The sequence below is a fragment of the Pan paniscus genome, chromosome 16 (genome assembly GCF_029289425.2).
Source record: "Pan paniscus chromosome 16, NHGRI_mPanPan1-v2.0_pri, whole genome shotgun sequence".
Classification (NCBI taxonomy): domain Eukaryota; kingdom Metazoa; phylum Chordata; class Mammalia; order Primates; family Hominidae; genus Pan; species Pan paniscus.
This window is the reverse complement of record NC_073265.2, coordinates 77,722,768-77,744,695: the sequence shown is the minus strand read 5'-3', so window position 1 is coordinate 77,744,695 and position 21,928 is coordinate 77,722,768. Positions and strand designations below refer to the sequence as shown.

Here is a 21,928-nt window from a genome sequence, read left to right as displayed (position 1 = left end):
CAAAGGTAGAGCTGTAGAACTAGAATCAATCTCTAATTAGGCAGTAATTGAAGTCGTGTGAATGGAGAGATGCCTTCCCAGAGGGTGAGTATATGAGGAAGAGAACAGACGGTTTATTGCTGGAGGAAAGGAATTGGGTGGCAATGATGAAGTAAGGGAGAGAAAAGCGAACAAGAGAGAAACCTGCATTTCCTTCACTTGGGTGAGGAAGGCTACTGCTCCAGCTCCTTAAATGGAGCCCTCTGGAACCTTCAGAAATTCCAGAGCTGGTTTCCTTACAGATAACAAGGGTGAATATCATTTCCTCCCTTTCAGGCCCCAGATGTAAGTAGGTGTTCCTCTCAGTGCTCAGGTCTTACAGGAGCTGGCCCTGGGGCCTGCCTCCCTCCTGCAGCCCCTGCTCCACATTCTTCTGCAGCCCCCATCCCAGCCCACCCTTCCTTCTTCATCCTGTGACTTCGCTCTTCTTCACTGTGGCTCGGTCGCATCCCGGCTTGCTGTGCACGAAGGAGAGGGCCAGGCATCACAAATGTGATCTTGTCTTTCTGATGCTTACCTTGACTAATCACACTGACACCCTCAGGTTCTGGGATAATTATTCCTGCAAAGTCAAGGACTCCCTTTCCTCCTAGTGACCTGAACTTACCCTCTAACAATGAAAATGCCCCAAGCTTTGGAGCGACTTTTCTGCATTAACTCTGAGGCAGAGTTGCAGTGAGAAAATCTACCCTTTTAATGGGCGAAAATATTGCCCTCATAAGTCTTTATGCAATGCACTTGAGCTTAATGCTCACTTACCAATTCGCCTTTATAACTTCCATATTGAGTGAATTAAGTCCTCCATGCGGGTAGTTATTAAAGAAGTGATAAGTGCTTTATAATTCAGTAAAGGGTGGCCTGGCCATTTCATATTTTCCTAAGGAAATTGGCCGCCCAAAGGGCAGCATTCTCAGAACCCCTGGGGCCAGCTGATTTTAGGCACAGAGCTCGCACTATTGGATTACTTTCAAGCCAGCTGCTCAGGCCTGGACCAAACTCCTTCTCACTCAGGCTTTTCCCCCCAAGACCCCTTGGGGAGTAAGGGTCAAAATCAATGTCTGTCTCCCTGCCCGAGGCTGTTTTTACTCTTGATCAAAGGCCTCCATTTTCTCCCCTGGTTCAAAGCTAAGATGCCTAGTAAGGATCAGAGGTCTTAAAATCAACATGATTTGATTCTCATTTGTAGACAGGAGGAGACTTTCTCCAAGGGGCTACAGGGGTTCCACCCCTCTGACCCCAATCCCATGGGCACAACTTGTTCCTTTATACTTTAGACTCTTCAAGTGGTTGGAAAAAGTGCTGTCCCCATCAAGACCTTGGTAACCACAGATTTTTCATGACTTGTTGAGAGGTCACAGGGTTCTGAGGAGGGACAGTCATTTATTAATTTGTTTATTTAAAATTTCTGCTATGTACCGGGAACTTGGATGAGTGCTGCAGATACAATAGTGAATAAGACAGGTTGCCTGCCTTCAGGGAGCCTGCAATGCATTAGGAGAGAGACACAATAAACAAGTGAACACATAGGTGACATAATCAGAGGTTTTGGTAAGTGACAATAAATGAGTTATCTAGAGCATCATTTCTCAACCTTAGCGCTACTGATATTTTAGAATGGATAATTCTCTGTTGGGGGTGGGGGCTGTCTTGTGCATTGTAGGAGATTAATAACATCTCTGGCCTCACCCCGCTAGACACCAGTGGCACCGCCCCAATAGAGACAATCAAAACTGATGTCTTCAGACAACCCAAGCCTGGGGGGCACAGTCTGCCCCTGACTTGAGCATGAGCACTATTGATCTAGAGGAAGGTTCAGAGAATGACCCTAGCTAGGTTGGTCAGGGAAGGCTTCTCTGGAGAAGTGACATTTCGAAAGAATCCTGAAGCTGCTGTCTTGGCCGAGGGAAAAATAAATGCGAAGGTCCTGAGAGGAGACCAGTGAGGCTGAATCAAGTGAATGAAGAGAGAGGGAGGTTTCAGCTGAGGAGGGAATGGCATATGTTACATGAGGAAGGATCCTGCTGGTCATGGTGGAATCAGAATTTTCCCCCAAGTCCAAGTGCAGGAGAAGCCACTAGAGGTTTTTTGTTTGTTTTGGTGGAGGGCATGATTAAATTTATATTCCAACTAATTCATTGGGGTTTCTGTGTGGAGGACAGATTTTAATTGGGCCGCAGTGGAAACAATAGTCATGTTTTGGAGGCAGGGGTCTTTGTGAAAGGTGATGGTGGCCTGGACGCAGGTGATAATAGTGGATGTGGCAAGAAGTAGATAGAGTTGAAGGTAGAATCAATGACAGGGTTTGTCTGGGACAACTCCATGATACCAGTGTCATTTATTGATATGGAGACAGCTCACTGGGAGGAAAGCAGGGGCTGGTATTGGATCTGCTAAGATGTCAGCTAAACAACTGGAGCTCAGGGAAAGTTCTGCCAGAGATGCACATTTGAGTGCTATCAGCACAAGGATGGCACTCAGAGCAGAGCACTTGGGGGAGATCACCTTGGCACATGAGAGAGGAAGTGAATAGAGGAGCCCCAGCCTCCCTGGGAGACTCCAACATTTAAGGATCAGGCAAAGAATACAACATCAGCAAAGGAGCCTAAGAAAGAATATCCAGAGAGTAGAAAGAAACCCAGGAGAGAGTGTAGTCAAGGAAGCCAGAGAGGAAAGAATGTTTCAAGGAAGAAAGAGTGGTTAACAGGGTAAAATGCTACCCAGAGATTGAATAATGGGTGACAGAGAAGAGTCGATTGGATTTGCAAACATAAAAATCGCTGGTGACCTTGACAGTGCAGTTTCAGTAGAGTAGTGGGATCGAAGACAAACTAGGATGGAGAATCAAAGGGAGGCGAGGAAGAAGGGCCTGCAGGTGTAGACGATTCTTTTAAACCATTTGCCATAAACAGGCATAGACACATGAGTTGGTAGCTGGAGGAGGACATGGAGTCAAGGAGGTTTTTTTTCTTTTTGTAGTTGAGCTTTCCTAAAACATGTTTATATGTTGATGGAAAAATATAGCAGAGAGATAGTTGAGGGTAGAGAAGAGGAAGAGAAAAAATGAATGTGTTCCTGAGAAGATGGGAAAGGTTGAGGCCGGGTAGAAAGTCCACATGGGAAGCTGATAGCTAAATGGTTAAGGTCTGACATTGATCCCTTTGGGGATTCGTTCATTTATTCGCCTAGTGGTCACTATTTGCATAACACTGCAACCACAGCCTCCTGGCTTTGCCCTTAGAAAACTCATGCTTTGTTGAAGGCCATAGTCATGTAGGGACAGGAAAGGTGGAAAAGATGTGCCTGAGTGCCAAGGACATTTCTGCTTCCTCTTCGTTTGGTGTGTGGGGCCCTCCTACTTCCCCACTGCTGACCCTGACAGTGGACATCAAGCTGAGACCTGGGCCTGGGAGGGAGCTCTGGATATGGGGCCCTTGAGACCTCTGAGATCACCTTCCTCTTGCTGCTGTGCCCTGCAGTTGTGCCTCCAGCATGCCTGTCCCTGGGTGGGATGTTCAGTGGTGTGCTCGGGGCCACAGCTCTCCCCAGAGATCAAGTTCAGGGTGCCTGTAGGGTCAGACCAGGGCCCTGGGCTGCTCAGGGGGCCAGGGTGAGGGCCGTACAGGTACTGAGGGTGGAGATCCTCTGGCAGTGAGGTGGGGCAGCTGGGTGGCTACGTAGTACCGCCCTGGATGGCTTTCCAGGTATATACTTACTCAGGGGTAGTGCCCCAATTTAAGATTCTGGGGGTGAGTAAATGGTGAGTAAGACAGATATGATCTCTGTTCTCATGCATTATGGTTCTAATGTAGAGACACTGATGACAAACACATAATCAAATAATCTAATAAGACAATTACAGATGGTTATTAAGGGCTGTGAAGGACATAAACAGGAGTTTGTGCCAGAGAGCAACTGGAGGGGAAATGCAGGGGCTGCTAACACAGTGGGGTCAGGGCAGGCTTCTCTGAGAAGGTGATTTTTGAGTGGAGATCTGAGGGATTGAAAGAAGCCAGGGATGAGTGTTTCACGTAGGAGGTCCAGTTGGGAATAAGCTTGGCATATTTAAAGACCAGAGGCAGGACAGTGTGACTGGAGCCCACAAAACAAGGGGAGTGTGTTCAGAGAAGGAGCCCTGGAGGCATCTGGTGGCCAGCTTGTGCAGGACCTTGAGGGTGGCTTCCCAGTGATGTCTGGACATCATTGGATTTTATTGTCATAGCCAAAGGAAGCCATTGGAGGGTTTTAGGCAGGAGAGAGTGGTTGCAATAACGTAGATTGTTGAAGAGGGAAAGCAGGGAGGCCAGGTAGGAGGGGATGCTTGTTCTCCAGGTTAGAATAGGTGGTGGTTACCAGGAGCACTGATGTGTAGGCAAGCTGGGGTTGCCATCCTGTGCCAGCCCAGGCAGCAGCAGTAAAAATAGAAGCAGATAGGCTGGGGAGGGGTAGGATAGGAGGCCACAGGCTGGGGTTCAGCCACAATGGCCTGGACTCCCCAGTGAACTGGCTGGCTCCCAGATGAAATCTCGCTCCTGGGAGTTAGCCCTTTTCTTAGTGGGGTAGCAGTGAAGATGTGCCCTTGATCTTTTCCTGTTAGGAGACACAGCATCTTTGCACCTGCAGAACACAGGTGTGTGCACAAACGTTCTTCATTCCTGGCACAATACTTTGGAATTGATCAGGAAGCCAGCACAGATGCTGTCGTCTCCCATCTGTTCGCTGCATGATCTGAATGTTCCTTTCTGTGGTCCCAGGGGTGGCCCCAGATGCGGGGCTGGTTCACCGTGGTCCTTGGCACACAGCTGCTTGTAGGCTTGTGTGCTAATGTGCTGGCATGCTGGGGTCACCGGCACAAGCCGTCCCAACCCCTGGCTGCCTGGGGCTCTCAGGTCTGGCTCCCCAGGCATCTAGCACACTGTCCCCCACAACAGCTGTCAAGGGAGGGAGAGCCAGGTGACTTGGCTAGCGTGATCCGATGCGCTCCTTCCCAGCCCCCGTGATGCCTTAGCACCATGGAGCTGTTGCTGCAGACGGTTTGTTTATGATGCTAAACATATCAGATAATTGAAAGCTAATGCTGCTGTCTGGATCACTAGACATAATACGCCTGGATAACAAATCAATTTCCTCATTGCCCTACAAGGCTTCGGAGTCAAAAGCGCGGCACATTGTGCGTGTGTGTGCACACGTGCATTCATGCATGTGTGTGCTCCAATGCCGACTTGTTAGGAAATGGAATTCCAGACTAGCTTCTGCAGGCACTAGCTGGAGAGAAGGGACACCTGTATGCAGTCTTGTTTTTGAAGCTTTTGAATTTTGTGTTGGAGGAGTAGAGTACTCACATATAAAAAACATCCGGAGGCCTAGGCAGGCTGATTGCTTGAGGCCAGGATTTCGCAACCAGCCTGGCCAACATGGTATAACCCTGTCTCTACTAAAAATACAAAAATCAGCCAGGCGTGGTGACACATGCCTATAGTCCCAGCTACTCGGTAGGCTGAGGCACGAGAATTGCTTGAACCTGGGAGGCAGAGTTTGCAGTGAGCTGAGATCACTGCACTCCAGCCTGGGTGACAGTGAGGCTCTGTGTCAAGACACACACACACACACACCCACACACACACACACACACACACACACACGGGAAACATCAGCTTCAGCTGCCTCCTGCCAGTATTCTGAACATAATGTTAGTGTCGTACACTTAGGTACCGCCATGTAAATGTGAATTGTGACTGCACCTCCAGGAAAGCTTCACTTAACTGGCAACTTCAGTTATCCAAAAGGGGGAGCAAAACAAAGTCATATGAAAACAAGGGCAAATATCTCCCTATCTGTATGCATGTGCATGTATGTGTGTGTGAATGTTTTCATATTCCCTTAGATCCTATTTACGCTTACTTTACATGCATTTCTAACAATACAAATGGAATCAGCTATTTATTCCACTAGTGCCATGCATCCACAGTGAATTGAGGACTTAGGCATTACCTTCTCTAACCCTTACCACAACTAGTTTTGCTATGGAAAATCTGACGGCTGGAGAAGCTCTAGTAACTGGCCTGAAGGCATCTGGCTTCCGGTGCTAGCGTGTCATCTCCAGGTCAGCCTAATTCCAGGTGCCAGCTCTTACCTATTGGGCTCCAAGAGGCTGCAGAGGATACTGGGCACAGCACATTTGGGAGGGAGGAGGGGCCCTGGGGACAGCTTAAGAGGTGATGGCCTGCAGCCTAATATCAAAGAAAGAGCCAGAAAATAGTTAAAATGGATGCGATAACCATTGGAATAGGAAGTCATATCAGGGTAGGGCCATTTGTAGTAGGGCTACAAATTCTGCATCCATCAAGAGCTTCTGAGGGTTTTGCTGTGCTACAGCCTGGCAGACTCATTAGGCTGGTCGTATTGATGTAAGGTCATCAAGAAAATGTAAATCATGATCTGTCTACTCTGTTTAAAAAGGCAAGGATGTGTGTAATGCATTTAGGTGGAAAAAAGAAACATCCAGCAGGGAAGTTGAAAATGCAAAGGGTTTTGCATTTAAATTTAGTTGTCTGGAAAATTTGGTTATGAAGAAGAGCTCATTAATAGCAGTGAGAAGTCACAGTGAAGATAACAGCAATCTGACAGCCAGAGAGGAGCGGGAAAAGCTTAGAAAAATGAGGCAATACTGGGCCTGCTACCTGTCGAGAAAGGAAGGATGTTCCTAAGTCCCACCGACCGAGTTCCTGTCTTGCCAAGTGCCCAGGGAAGTTCTGCCAGGTAAAGGGTGCCTTGTCCCTGTTGACTTCCTCAATCACCTTAGTCCTCTGGGGTTAGATGGTGGTGGGCGTCTTTGTGTTCTACAGTTTTCTGCATAGGAGAGGAGTAAACATGAAACATTAAATATTGAAGGTAGAAACAACTCTTAAACATATCCACATGACATATTTTTAATTAAAATATGGACCACACATTCTGTACCATCCAATTTTGGAATGCTTGGAGATTGCCAATTCGTTTATCTACTGGCCCAAGCAAAACAGAAGGAAGAAGAGAAAACTGGGGTACAAAAGTACCATCTGGTTGGCAATGGTGGCTCACGCCTGTAATCCCAGCACTTTGGGAGGCCGAGGCAGGTGGATCACCTGAGGTAAGGAGTTTGAGACCAGCCTGGCCAACATGGTGAAACCCTGTCTCTACTAAAAATAGAAAATTAGCTGGGTGTGGTGGCACATGCCTGTAATCCCAGCTACTCGGGAGGCTAAGGCAGGAGAATTGCTTGAACCTGGGAGGCAGAGGTTCCAGTGAGCCATTGCACCCCACTGCAGAGGTTGCAGTGAGCCATTGCACTCCAGCCTGGGCGGCAAGAGTGAAACTCCATCTCAAAAAAAAAGAAAAAAAAAAAGGAATTACAATCTAATTTATTCTAGCACAAAGAATGTTTGTAGTCCCCATGAATGTATCAATTAATATTTAATTTATGCCATGTCCCATTATAAAAATGGCTATGAAGCAGCTATCTGTGGTCCTAGGTCTCTGGGACCTGGTGTTGCTGTTATGAGTCACTAAGAGTGGGTATGTTTCAGACTGATTTTTTAGAATTGCCAAAGAGACTCTGCATGGCCATTCCCTGACTCCATTTCCCTTCTAAGCCCACCTGGCAGCATCATGAGATCTTGATCCCAGGGTTCTACCTTGACATCACTGAGGTTTTTGAGTTCCTGCCCTAAGCCCGACTCTGACTCTGGAGGTCAATGTCATCATGTATTATGCCCCACTGTCTCCCTCCATCTGGAAAAGTGGTGCCCAACTAGCTCTTGGCAGAGTAGTGGCTCTGTGGAATGGAAGGGCAGTGGTGAGAGGGTAGGAGCAGGGCATTGAGCTGATTTTCTGAATGGAGCATTTCACATTTCTATGGAATGAAGAGGCATGAGAAATCCAGGAGAGGAACTTTCAGTGGAGAGAAAAGGCTCTTGGCCAGTGGGTTCCAGCCAGAGATGGTGAGAAGAGACCACTGTTGCGTCTGGAATGTGTAGCCTGGCTTGGGCCACGGTCCAGCAGGCCAACACACCTCTCATTTCCTCTCAAGAAATGCCTGTGACTTGAGAGGGTCCTGGGAGCTGTGGCTTGCCCATTTTTTCCTCTCACCTGGACTCAGTGACCTAGAGGTAGACTTTTTTGTATTGGCCTGAAGCCTGGTAGTGTTTGCTGCAAAGCAGTCATTTTCAAAATTGATGTTGTTTTAAGCCATGAGACTCTTGCTTTAATAGCCCTCTTAGGCAGAAGCTTTATATAATAAAGCAGGATTTCTCAATCCTGGTGCTGTGGACTTTTGGGGCTGATGATTCTTAGTGGTGGGGGCTGTCCTGTGCATTGCAGGATGTTTAGCAACATCTCTAATCTCTACCCACTGTAGGCCAGTGTTACTCTCTTTCCCTAGCTGTGACAATCAAGAATGTGTCCAGATATTGTCAAATGTCTGCTGGGGGGCAAAGTCGCCTCCCTTTGAGAACCAATGTATTATGAGACTAAAGTGGAGGTAATTTATTTAAAGTAGGAGTGGGCACCTGATATGCCACCCCTTTGCCCTCTTTCTCCTCCCTCTACTCTCTGTTTCTGATTGAACCAGGACACCCAGATTGAGAGCAGAGCTGCAGGTTCCTGTGGGGGCCATCACCATGCACTCTGCAGAATTGCATAGTCCCTTGGGCATTGCTCTAAATTCTTTTCCTCCACAGCGGGAGTGGGTTTGTAAGATGTCTGGGCAGGGATGAGCTGGTCCAGCCTGTGGTCCTGGAACAGGGAAACCAGTCACCGCCCCCACAGGGTTTAGGTGCCTGGCCTGCCTCTAGAAGTGAATAGGTATTGATTTTTTCTTTTTTATTTTTTTTGAGACAGTGTCTCATTGTGTTGTCCACACTGGAGTGCAGTGGTGTGATCTCGGCTCACTGCAGCCTCTGCCTCCCAGGTTCAAGCGATTCTCCTGCCTCAGCCTCCTGAGTAGCTGGGATTACAGGCACCCACCACCATACTTGGCTAATTTTTGTATTTTTAGTAGAGACAGGGTTTACCCCATGTTGGCCAGGCTGGTCTCGAACTCCTGACCACGAATGGTCCACCCGCCTCAGCCTCGCAAAGTGCTGGGATTGCAGGCAGTATTGATTGATTTTCAAATGACAAAACAAATGCTCAATGAAAACAACCTGGACAGCCCAGAAAATCACAAAAAAGGAGAAGCCACGTGTAATCGTTCTGGGTTGAGATACTCACCATTAACAAAGGCAAACCAAACCTGCTCTTTTACTATATATATATATAATATTTTCTAGAGCCTGCCTTTTTCACTGAAAGTGGTGGTCTCCCTAGTAGCACACACACCAGCCGGCAGAGTCACAACACTGACCTCCTGGTTGGGTACCAAGTGGTGAGTCATAGGAGAACTTGGCAGGTGCCCAGCTGATGCCATCCGGAAATGTCAGGGCCTCATCTTCATCCTCTTGCTCTTCCTCGGAACCTGCTCTGATGTGGCATCTATGCACTCCTTGAACCTGTGTATAAACTCCTGCTGGAACAGTTTTCCTGGAGGCCATGAATGACAGGTTTCCTACCCCTCCACACTCTGCCACATGGGGTTTTTATCAATGATTGCTGAGAAATGACAACTTCCAGCAGAAGCCTGATGCCATTTTTAGCTTGAAAACTGAGAACAAGACTGCTCAGTTTCTGTAAGGCACAGGAGGAAAATAATCAGCACAGCCAGCTCTGCCTGAGGACTTACATGTGCCCCACACTGCAAAGGGGTTTTCTTTTTTATCATAGTCTTTTGATCTTCACATCATTCTTAGGAGGCAGTTATTTTATTATCCCCATTTAATAGATGAGAAAACTGAGGCACAGACAGAGAAGTAACCTGGACAGGGTCACATAGATAGGGGTACTGGTGGGGCCAGGATATGCATTTTGACCTTCAGCTCCTAGGGCAGGAGTCGACAACTGTTTTCTGTAAAGGGCCAGAGAGTAAATATTTCAGGTTTTGCAGGCCATATGGCCTCTGTAGCAACTATTCAGCTCTGTTATTGTAGCTTGAAGAGAGCTATAGATGACAGTAAATGAACGGGTATGAACATGGAAATTTGAATTTCATGTAGTTTTCATGTGTTACAAAATATAATTCTTCTTTTGATTTTTAAAAATGTAAATGCTATTTTTAGCTCTGGGGCTGCAGGAAAGCAGGCAGCGGGCTGTAGCTTGACGACCACTGCCTTAGAGCCCTGACTGCTACCCACACTGTTGCACTGTGGCTACAAAAATGCCATTCCCTGATTTAGGAAAACTCAGACCTACTCAACGGAGGAGGTGGGGACCATTATTCTACTTACCGGAGGACTCTTTGCAGCAAGGAGTTCATTCATTTCTCTGCCATATCTCAGTGCTTGCCTAAGTCAGGGAAGGGTCAGTTTGTGGGCATAAGGACATGAGGGCTGAGAAGGGTAAGGCTTGAGGACATGGTAATGATTGACAACTCAACCGTAACAACACATTTATGGAATTCTAATGTGAGCTGTGAAAAATGATTTCACTGATTTAAACAATTGGATCAAAGTTGCTTGTTGGGAGCAGATCCTTGTAGGAAGCTGGAGTCCTGTGAATGAGAAGTATTCTGTACAATCATGGTGATCTACTTGGTAATTTACAAAGCCCAGGGAATACACTGGGGGACCTGGTGGCACAGATAGTTCTACTCCTCTGGCGCTTTCTTTTCATCTGAAATGTTGCCAGGTTCTCTGCCATGGTGAGACCAGACCACCCAAACTGCCCTGGGGCTGTAAGGCTTCCAGGGAGAACTTTGGCATTGGAATCCAACACCAACCTGGCCACCTGGTCCATGTCCCCAGCAGATGCCAGTGTCTCTGGCTGCTCAGCAGGGACTTTGAGAGAATGTGGTACAAAACAGGTTCTCAGCATACCTTGTCACCGTGTGGCTCTGAAATGCTTCCAGAGGCCCTGGCAGTCATAGTCCTGCTGCCTTGCTGGCTCTGACTCGAGTTGGTGGCAGATGGCAGAGCTACGGGTGTGGTGGTGCTGGGGAGGAGACGTCTGGGGAAGGTGGCTGTCACTTTTCTGGACAGAGTGTGCCTGGGTTAGCTCTGTCCCAGGATGAGCTGTCACCTCTCTGCACTCTTCACTAAGAGTGAAGTACTTAGAATTCATGGCCACTGATCAGAGTAAAATCCTGGGAGGATGGGGTGGGCAGTGGAAGGCCTTTTCCCGAGATCCTTTGGTGCGTCTTGGGATCACAGGTGTGTATGAATGGGCACATTCATACACCTTTAGAGCTGCAAAGGGCTTTGATAATTAATAGTGTAATGGTCCTCAACCTGGGGACCCCAAAAGCGGTAATGAGGGGTGTTTGTTTCTGGCATTTGGTCAATACAAAAATAGTAAACCCAGAAATCAGATCCATACCCATGACAAGACTTCTCATGCTGACAGAATGTTGAGTTTCTTTGCTTTGGGCTGGAATTTATGCAGTGGATGAGTTAGCACGGGTTTGTGTCTGTTGATAAAAAGCTCTGGTTAACAGTGATTTATATCGCTGATTAATAAATCCAAGAAGATGAATTAATTAGTAGTTAATATATGTAGTGTGCTTGCTAGACATAAACCTCCTTAAACATGGGATCTCTTGGGGCAAAGTTCTAAAAGGAGACCTTCATGATGAAAAATGGAGAAACTGCTGATCCAGTGCAACTCTCCTCTTTTACAAATGAAGACATGAGAGACTCAGAGAGGTGGAAGCACTGGCTCAAAGTCACTGGGTCCTGAAGTCTCAGATGAAGCTAGGGTTTGTGTCCTCCACTGCCAGGTTCCCATTCTTTCCATGACACCCTAGTGGCTCCAGGATCCTTAGGTGGCCCCCACTCTCTGGAGTCAGCTCCACCAAATCAAGCCATTGGTTTTTTGAGCTCCAGGAGGGATTGGGCTGTGGGTCACCCAAAGGGGGCTTCCAGAGTCTAGACCCTGGTGATGCTGGAAGTAGGAGTGTGTCCCTCCTTGGCTATGCCCGCTGGCCAGCCGGCCACCCCGTCCTTTTTTAAAGCCATGTCATTTGTATTGTCTTTATGGGCAATAACTAAGGGAAAAAAAAGGCCAGTCCTTAGGAAATTCTGAATAGGAAAAAGAAAGAAGGGGAACAGAGGAAAACTGAGTTAGGAAGGCAAGCAGGGAGATTGAACTTCACGTCTTTAGCATCTTTTTCTAGCTAATGGGGAGACATTCAATGCAATCCATGGGCCAGGAACTTGGAACCAATGAATCCAGTTAATTCTTGCAACAACCCAATCAGGCAGACGGTGTGAACCCCACCACGCAGAGGAAGAAACTGAGGCTCAGATTTATTTGGTGACTTGGCAAAAGGCCTGGCAATCAATTAGCTCATCGGGGATCAAAGCCAGGTCTCTGTGGCTCCAAAGCCAGCCCCATTTCTGTTGCTTCTGGCTGACCGTTACCTTTCCTCCTCCCCTGCAGACACATAGAGAACTGGCGCAGTCTTCACACGCTCAACGCCGTGGACATGGAGCTCTACACCGGACTTCAAAAGCTGTGAGTACACCCGGCCACAGAGAGGCCTTTCCCTGTGGAAGGGGTGGATGCCACCTGGTCTGCCTTCTGGGGTGGCGTGAGGGGCACAGCAAGGCTGCCATCCGTGCTTTCTCCCCCAGGTCTTCTTTTGGTAGAGTTGGCAATATGCACTTAGGGGACACCAGAGGCTTCAAAGGCCATCTCTTCACACCCCTTTGTTTCACCCTAGTCTAGAGAGGCAAGGGGGTTGTGTGAATTCCCATCTTGAAGGTAGGGTTTCAAGGCAGGCCTAGAACCCAGGCATGCTGGGTGAGTGTCCTTTCCCTACCCTTATGCTTGACTGATGAGCCCCATGGAGTATGAGATTTCCCAGCTACCTCCACCCTTGGATGTCGGTACTAGTGACTGTGGGGACCTGGAGTGGGGAGAGGGACAAGGAACAAAGAGGGCTGCAGCCCTGCCATTACTGGACCAGCAGAAGCCCTGGTCCTTACCTACTGGCCAGGATGGGTGGAGGGCAGCTGCCAGTATGACCCCTGACCTCCCAGCCTCGTGGGGACCTGGTGTGGGGAGAGGGACAAGGAACAAAGAGGGCTGCAGCCCTGCCATTACTGGACCAGCAGAAGCCCTGGTCCTTACCTACTGGCCAGGATGGGTGGAGGGCAGCTGCCAGTATGACCCCTGACCTCCCAGCCTCGTGGGGACCTGGTGTGGGGAGAGGGACAAGGAACAAAGAGGGCTGCAGCCCTGCCATTACTGGACCAGCAGAAGCCCTGGTCCTTACCTACTGGCCAGGATGGGTGGAGGGCAGCTGCCAGTATGACCCCTGACCTCCCAGCCTCACGGGGCCCTGGGGCGTGTGAGCCCAGGTGCCTCCACTGCTGAGCAACCCCAGCAGGCCACCTGTGATAACTGGCAATGAAGAGGTGCAGATAATCCACAGGGCGGCTGCAGGGCCAGCCTTAGCCTCACCCCCTGCCAGCCTCAGCCCAGAGCAGATATCCCTCTGCCACTCGAGCTCTGCTGATCCTCTTTTTCTCTCTGTCTAGGACCATCAAGAACTCAGGACTTCGGAGCATTCAGCCCAGAGCCTTTGCCAAGAACCCCCATTTGCGTTATATGTGAGTAGAGCTGGGCTGCAGGGATGGGGGGCACATGGCAGGTACTCTTGGGGCAGTGAAGCCGGAGACCTGAGGTCTAGACCTGGCTTTTTGCCTCCAGGGGCTCTTGGGCAAGGTTTTGAACTTTCTTGGGCTTCCAATTTTGCCTCTTAAAAGGATTATTTTGGGTTTGATGATCTCTAAGTTTCCTGTCAGAAGGAAAAATCTAGGACCAGGGGCTGAGAGGGAGAGTCAGTCTCCTGACACCCAAGTGTGTTCACTTTCATGATGAAACTTGCAATTTTATGGGAACATAAATGATAGGGAATTCCACTCATATGTAATGTGAATACTACACTTCTGCGACCATAAGTAGGCCCATAAGAGTGTGTATGTGTGTTAGGACTGGGAGGGGGGGGTTGCAAGAAGAAAGAAAGTATGGCCAATAGCCAGTGTTATGTCTAAATAGATCTGGGTTCAGTGGGGAAAAGCTCAGAGAAGTGGAAACACCTGTGTAAGGTCACACAGCTTTGTTTGGGACAAGCTAGAGGTCAAATGGTTATGGGTGGGGGTTCCTGTCTGTGCCTCCTTCATCCTGTCTCTCCCCTTTCCCTAGTGGGGATAGAATCACAAGAGTTGATGCTTCCTCTCTAAGCCGAGTTCTGGGCTGATAAACTTTGGGATTTAATGAGGACTGCCATTTCCTGGGGAGAAAGTGGGCATGAAAGGAAGCCTGGGGTGAGTGATTAGGGGAAGTGCCAACCTGCTGCACCTGTAGAGGGGTATTTGTTGTCTGGGTCAACTCCAAGGATAGTGGCCATCTCGGACACCCATTGGGCATATTCCCAAAGAGCAGAGGCTCTGCAGGAACCAGGTGGGGAGGGGTCTATTGCCTTTGTGGAGAAAGTGGAGAAGTGGTGTGCTTTGGGCTAGTCTTTCCTGTGGCCACTTAAAAGTTTCACTGACTGAGCACTTTGCATTTGGTAACGGAGGGCAGCTGGGCTGGAGAGAAATTGCATGCACCGGGGCAGAACATCCAGGGGAGCTGTGGGAAGTGGAGGGTAGGGAAGGTGGGGAAAGGGAAGAGATCACAGTGAATCCTCGTGGAGGAGTTGTTTTTTCTTTTTTGGGGGATCCTGACCTTACCCCCAGGCTCTTTGTGTTTTCCCAAGCACATAGTGAGTGCTTGATAAATATTTGTTTATCAGTATGGCCACCTCTGCTTTCTGCAGAGCTTTCTTTTCTCTCTCTGGAAAGAACAGGCTCTGTGGCCACTGTTCAGGGCCAGGTGTATCAGCTCCAGGGGACTGAGACCTCCCTTTCAGCTGCCTAATTAACTGTTGCCCCTTGCCCCAGGGTAGCCTCTGTGGTGAGAGTCTCCTGATGTGTGTTCTTTGCAGCTGGAGGCATAGCTGGGACCAGAGGAGGGTCTTGGACCAGATGTTCCAGGTGTTTATTTTATTGGGGGTTTGAGTTTCACTGTAAAACATCCTAAGGGAAAAAGCTTTTGACATCTGAGAAGTCTCCGTTTTCATAGTAATTCATACAAGGCTCACAAAGCCAAATGCCCATGGTGGACCAGGTGGGGTCACGTGTCCCCTCCAAAGAGGCAACCAGTCATCAGTTCCAGCTGAGTGCTGCCACGTGGAGGTGGGGCCTGGTGTGGTCAGACTTGTTTCCAGAAGACTTGGAGATTCCGTGAAACAACTCAAGTTTTAAATGCTGCCAACTAAAAACAAGACCCTTCAACTCCATGGGCCAAATGAAACTACTTCTATGAGCAGAATGTGGCACACAGAGTGCCAGCTTGTGGTGCGAGGTCGTATTTGGGGGAGGGATGCTGTTGATGCGAGACAAACCCTGTTCTCTTTGAGGACAGGGGCTGGGTGCTCAGGCCTCAGAGCCTTCTAGGGCACGGTGTCCCTGCAGCTCTTAGGGAGATGGAGAGGCTTCAGGACCCAGGCTCAGGAGTGGGAGCAGGGTTGCATCTTGGGCTGCAGGTGGCTCTGAAGTGGGTTGTACCAGAGCATGTCTTTGGCTTGCCCTTGAGGATCCTGGAAGAGGGCTGTGACCCACTGTCTCTTTTGGAATGATATGGGGTCTGCTGAGTGGTGGCAGCGATAGAGGCTGGTGGAGGTTTGCAAGATTCCCAAGGCTTTGTGGGTAGGAGGACCTAGTTGGAAGAGGACCCAAGGATACCATTGAACCTGCCCATGACCTTGGGCCCTGTTTTCTCCTGGACACATTGGCCAGCTCTTGCCAAAGTACTTGTTATTGGCTACAGGGTGATTACCGAGAAGGATGGATGACCATTAGTTCACCCCCAATTTGAGTCTGTCTGTGCATTAGGGGCAAGTCAGGGTGCTCAACCTCGTTCAAGAAAGTCAGCACCCAGTCAAGTGGCTCTGATAGGCACAGTGGGATGCCCAGAGGAGCCTGGGGGTCACAGAGAGACGAGTCAATAGGATGAGGCAGAAGCACTGGCTTTATCCACGGGTTTTATTTATTAACTTTTCTTATTTATGAAGACACACACCAAATTCCCAACTGAGTAAATTTCCCGGCAGCTTTGGGACATTTTCTACTGGCAAATGGGCCAGGTTTCTCTGCTGTCTCACAACGTCTTCTATTTCTGTCCTCTAAATGCATTTACAAGTCTTCTGGCCCCAGCTGAGCAATCACAAGATGATCACTTACTCCAACACTAATTGCCGAGCCCTGGCTTGGCGGCTTTTTTTTTTTTTTTTTTTTTTTTTTTTAGGGTAATGGCTGAGAAGTCTTTTCTTCTTTCCTCTGTATAAAATAAGAAGTAGGAAGTGATATCATTGCCCCTAGTACTGATGTCAAATTGTTCAAGTTGTTCTGATTGGTTGAACTGTCTCCCACCCCTAAGCTACTGTTGCGTTAATCAGTGTAATTCTTCCTCATGCCAGAAAATGAATTGACAAAGTTTTGGCCAAGTTGTCTGCTGTACAGTAGGCTGGAGATTAGGACTTTTGGGCCCTACGTCATGGTTTATGAGTGACTGACCATCTCCTCTTGACTGCTTTAGTTTTCTCTACCTTTTGTAGATTGTGGAAAATGAGATATGGATGAATACACATCAAGGGAAACCCTTTTTTGAGAGATGGGAATATTTTCCACCCTTGTATCCCTTCTCTGATCCTAAGAATTCTGGATTAAGGATTTTTAAGGATAAGGATTTCTGAGATTGATAATTGTAATAGCTGTATGCCAATCTGAAAAGTGGGCATAATAATAGTGGCTATTCTAGGGATGGGATGTGGTCAAGATTAAACGATAAGAGGCACATACAGCTCTCAGCCCAGTGACCAGGAAATAGTGAGCGTTCAGAGAGAACAGTTGCTAGTAATGATAGTAATTATTGTTATTATTCCTGGTGGTGATGATAGAATCAAAGAGAAGGGGTTAGGTGACCTTGATGGATATTCTGACCACTTCTTTGTCCTGAAAAAGCTGAATTTCTGTCTCACAGTGGAGCCCACCTCTCTGGTGACTGGAATACTCATATTCTCCAGCGTCTTTCTTCATTGTACACTGATGAATAAATTCGGATAAGTTCTCTATTCTCCTCTTTTATCCCCTTGCTCTAGACTGTATGTAGGCCTCTCTGTAGATGCTGTCAGTTTCAGAAAGGAGTTAAGGAACTGAAACTGATGAGCTGACAACTTTCTTTATTTCCACCTGAGTTGAGATCTCCTCCACCAGCATTATTGGACTTGGGTTGTTCTCAGAGTCCTCTGAGCCCAGCTTCTGCAGCTGGCCCCTCTTTCCCTTTATGGGGTGTGTTTTCTCTGGCATGGCTCACACAGACTGGATCGCCACAGTCTGGGATCCCCATACATGAAGAATGTAGACATCTGTCTGAGCTGCACTCAAACAATGGTACTTCCTTTCATCTGTAGAGCTCTTCGTGGTTTTCAAAGTGCTTTTCCATACATTATCTCATTGAATTCTCATAACCATCCTTGGGGCAGGGGTATGGTAGGTGGCTTTATTTTACAGCACAGAAGATAGGCCCAGAGAGGCTCTGACTTTTAAGTAGCAGAAGTAGAACTGCACCTAAATCCTCTGATTCTCTTTCCAGGAATCTTTCCACTATAGCTCATGGGCCAGAAGAGGCAATGTTTTTTCACAGAAGCAATTTAAAAAGTTACTATGTTTTGCTAGTCATTACTATGTTTAGAAAACCGCATAAAACTGCCGGTATCAGAAAAGAAGAGGGAAAGGCTAATCTGGTTGAGAACTTCCTGTGTGCCAAGAACTGTGCCTGGTGCATTTGCAAATATGAACTCACTTACTCCCCACAGTAACTCTAAGTTAGGAGTCCTCTCTTCCCATTTCATAGATGCAAACATTGAAGCTCAGAAGTTATAACTGAGTTCTCCTAAGGTTATACAGTAAGTTAGTGGAAGAATCAGGATGTGGACTCTAAATCCTTTGAATCTGAAGTCCGTGTACTTTTTTACATCCCAGGAGCGTTTTTTCTCTCTGGTTTTCACAGCAAGAACTTCTTATAGGAGAGGTGGGCATCTTTAAAGTTCCGTGAAAGAGCTGCTCTTTCCCCCTGGGGATTCAGCACGCTCCATCCTCAAAGAGCTCTGTTGAGAAAGCTCTGTTTAGTTCCTCTTTCTATTCAGGTCAAATCCTATAATGACAGTTACATTACAACCTGAATATCTTTATTATGAAAGATTTCTTAGCATTAGCCTATGGCCTACTTATTTCCAAGAATATTTAATGTAAGATTCCAGCAAGCCAAGAGAATTTATTTAATCCCTAGAGTTGATTGTGGTGGGATCTCTCTTGGGCTCCATTTCTTGCTCTTTTCCAAAAAGCTCTGGATGCCGGACTAAGTTATTTCTCCTTTTGGAAGCAAACGTGCACTCAATCTTTAGCTGGGAGAGTCAGCCATCAGAGTGGGGCAAAAGATGGAGAATGTCCTGATTTGAGCATGATTGTATCAACTGTGTTATGTTTGCAAAGAGAGGAAGTCAGTGATGCTGTGCGGATAGGAAAAGAAGAGGTGGCTAGGATCCCTACCCTTTCAGGACACTGACTGCATAGGTAATAAATTTCTCTTGAGATTATTGAGGTGAAAAAATGGTGACATGGATTTATTATGTATTATAAATTACTCAATGTTCTTTCTCCTTGGAATAACCCCAGATTCTGAGTTTCAAGATGACATGTAGACAGTATCTCAGTAAATTTTTGCTTTTCTGCCTTCCCCCTTACCTCTGCACTGAGACTTTTCTCCAAGTCCCAAAAGGATTGGCAACTGGCACACTGGTCTCCCTCACTGCTTCTCCACAAGTATCCTCCTTCTTCTGTTCTTTGTGGAGGACTTAGCCATGAAATGCTGGATAGCTGACAGTAAGAAGCATGGGCTTTGAAGATAGAAAGATCAGGGTTCAAATCCTAGATCTTTCACTTCCTGCTGTTGACCTTAGGCAAATTATTGAACTTCTCTGAGCTTTGAAAGGAAAATAAGAGTTCCTACTTCATAGGATTGTTCTTAGCCTTAAATAAGACAACATCTGGAAAGTGCTTAAGACAATGTACTATGAAAGACTCAATATATATATTTTTGCTATTATTAAAGATTTCCTCCCAACACATGTTGGTCTCCAATTGTTTAGAATCATAGATAGTTAAAGCTGGAAGAGTCCTTAGAACCAACTCCCAAATTTGTATTCCTATCGTGCCCTTTAGTTTCCTATATCAAACTGCCTACTTGCATGCCGCAGTCATGAGTCAACCTTAAGCTGGCCAAGACAGGATTCTTGATTTCATACCAAGCCCTTCCTCCTAACCTCTTCTTCCTCAGTGCTTCTTGTTCTTGTAAGTGGTACCATCCATCAAATTGCTCAGGCCAAAACCTTGGGAGACATTCTTGATGCCTCTCTTTCCTTTACCTGCCTACTCCCTTCTTCTGACATTCAGTTTAATAAATTCATAAAATATTTTGTATCCATCTGCTTATTTACCCTTTCCATCCTCATATCTATTGTCTTGGTCCAAGTCGTCATCCCCTCCTCTGGCACTGTGACAGTAGCCTTCTAACTTAGGTTTTCCACACCTTCACTTTTGTCTGCTACATTTCATTGTCCACACAGTTGCCAGAGTGATATTTTAAACATATAAATCCGATCATACCACTTAGCTGCTTAAAGCCCTCCAATTACTTCTTGCGTTACTTACAGTAAAAGCTAAGCCCCTTTCCATGGCCACAGGACTCACATGGATATAGTTTCTGTCTCCCTCTCTAATTGTCTTGTACTTTTCCCCTTGTTCTCTCTGCTGCAGCCTTACAAGCCTTTTCAGTCCCTTAAATGTGCCAAGCTCATTCCCACATTGGAGTTTTTGTCCCTGTTGGCCCATCTGACCCAAACAGATACCCTGCCCTGGATCTTGGCATGGCTGGCCCCTTCTCATCATTCACCCAAATGCTACTTTCTTAGCAAGGCCTCCCTTGACTACTCAAACTTTGTGGCCTTCCTTCTCCTTACAAATAGATCACATTTTATTCCGTCATGTGGCTGAATAATTTCCTTCGCCTTTATTACTATTGATCATCTGCAAGTATCTCATTCAGCTATTTAAGAGTTGATACTCTATCTCCCGCACTGGAATGTAAACTTCCGTGGAGCAGAAATTTTCCCTGCTATATCTCCAGCACTCAGAACAATGCCTGTCATATGCCAAGTGATTGGTAGTGATTTGTTGCATGTTCAAGTGACTCTAGTCTGACTTGATCATTTTCTGGATGACAAGAAGGATATCTTGAGTGGAAGAATTCTGACCAAGATCTCCATGGGTAAGAGCTGAGCCAGGACTAGAATGTGGGCCTTGGTACGCTCTGTGTGGCATTCCTCCCATCATATTTATCCTGTCTACTTTCTTTGGGTCTTACCTAGCCAGGGATCCTCACACTTCTATGTATGGTAGAAACTATTGCAGCCCTGTTTAAAAGAAGGGACATATGGGCCGGGCACAGTGGCTCACGCCTATACTTCTAGCACTTTGGGAGGCCGAGACAGGTGGATCATGAGGTCAAGAGATCGAGACCATTCTGACCAACATGGTGAAACCCCGTCTCTACTAAAAATACAAAAATTAGCTGGGCATGGTGGCGCTTGCCTGTAGTCCCAGCTACTCAGGAGGTTGAGGCAGGAGAATCACTTGAACCTGGGAGGCGGAGGTTGCAGTGAGCTGAAATTGTGCCACTGGGCTCCAGCCTGGTGACAGAGCGAGACTCTGTCTCCAAAAAAAAAAAAAAAAAAAAAAAAAAGAAGGGGCATATAGGCAAATATTACATGCATATCACTTATATTATTGGAACGTACAAATATAAATAGTACAGAATCATATCACAGTATCACCCTGCTGAGGTGTGATACAAAAATGTGCAGTGAAGGTAGGTCGCCTCTTTGAGCTTTCTGCTCATTCAGTTCTTCTTGCTCAGAGCTTCCATCAAACATCCTGCTTAAGCTATTGCCTCTAACCCACCCTCATCACTAATTTGGTTATTTCGATAAGTAGTTGAGAGTATGTGCTCTTGAACCACATGGCCTGACATTCGATTCTGGCTTTATCACATATGTCTGCATATCTTGGGCAAGTTACTTAACATATCTATGCCTTAATCTCCTCTTTTGGAAAATGGGAATAATATGGTTGTTAGCAAGATTAAATGAATTAATGTATATGAAGAATTGAGGACAATGTCTGGCCCATAACAATGACCCAATATATGTTAGTGGAGATTGCTGTTATTATTCTTTAGAAAATTGGAACGTACAAATATAAATAGTACATATAGCAGATGATCAATATCAATATCATCTAAAATTGATATTCTAAAATGGATCAATTTGATTCTAAAATTGATCATTATCATGATGAAAATATTCTAAAATTGATCGTCAGTATTCTAAAATTGATTCACAACTCTGTGAATATATGAAAAACTTTTGAATTGTACATTTTAAGTGAATCGTGTATATCTATTGCTCTATCTCTTTATGTCTCTCTCTCTCTCTCTCTCTATCTCTCTATGTCTATCCTGTGTTTCTTCTTAGAAGATGCTTTCAGAGCCTGTGTGGGGCCTACTATGTCTCTTTTCCTCTGCCGTGGGGCAAAGGATGTTACTGTTCCAGATGGAGGCTGCTCCATTAGCTGGCGTCTTGTTGGGAAGATGATGGGAG

General features: G+C 46.8%; 1 protein-coding gene across 12 annotated transcripts in view; it reads left to right on the top strand.

The window, feature by feature from the left end:
- Positions 1–21,928, top strand: part of NTRK3 (neurotrophic receptor tyrosine kinase 3) — a 387,302-nt gene that overhangs the window by 63,864 nt on the left and 301,510 nt on the right. For all 12 annotated transcript variants that reach the window (XM_034939369.3, XM_034939368.3, XM_034939371.3 and 9 more), the window contains 2 exons: positions 12,544–12,618; positions 13,647–13,718. In XM_034939369.3, the coding sequence (XP_034795260.1) occupies positions 12,544–12,618; positions 13,647–13,718 (147 nt within the window). The remainder of the gene's footprint in view (positions 1–12,543; positions 12,619–13,646; positions 13,719–21,928) is intronic.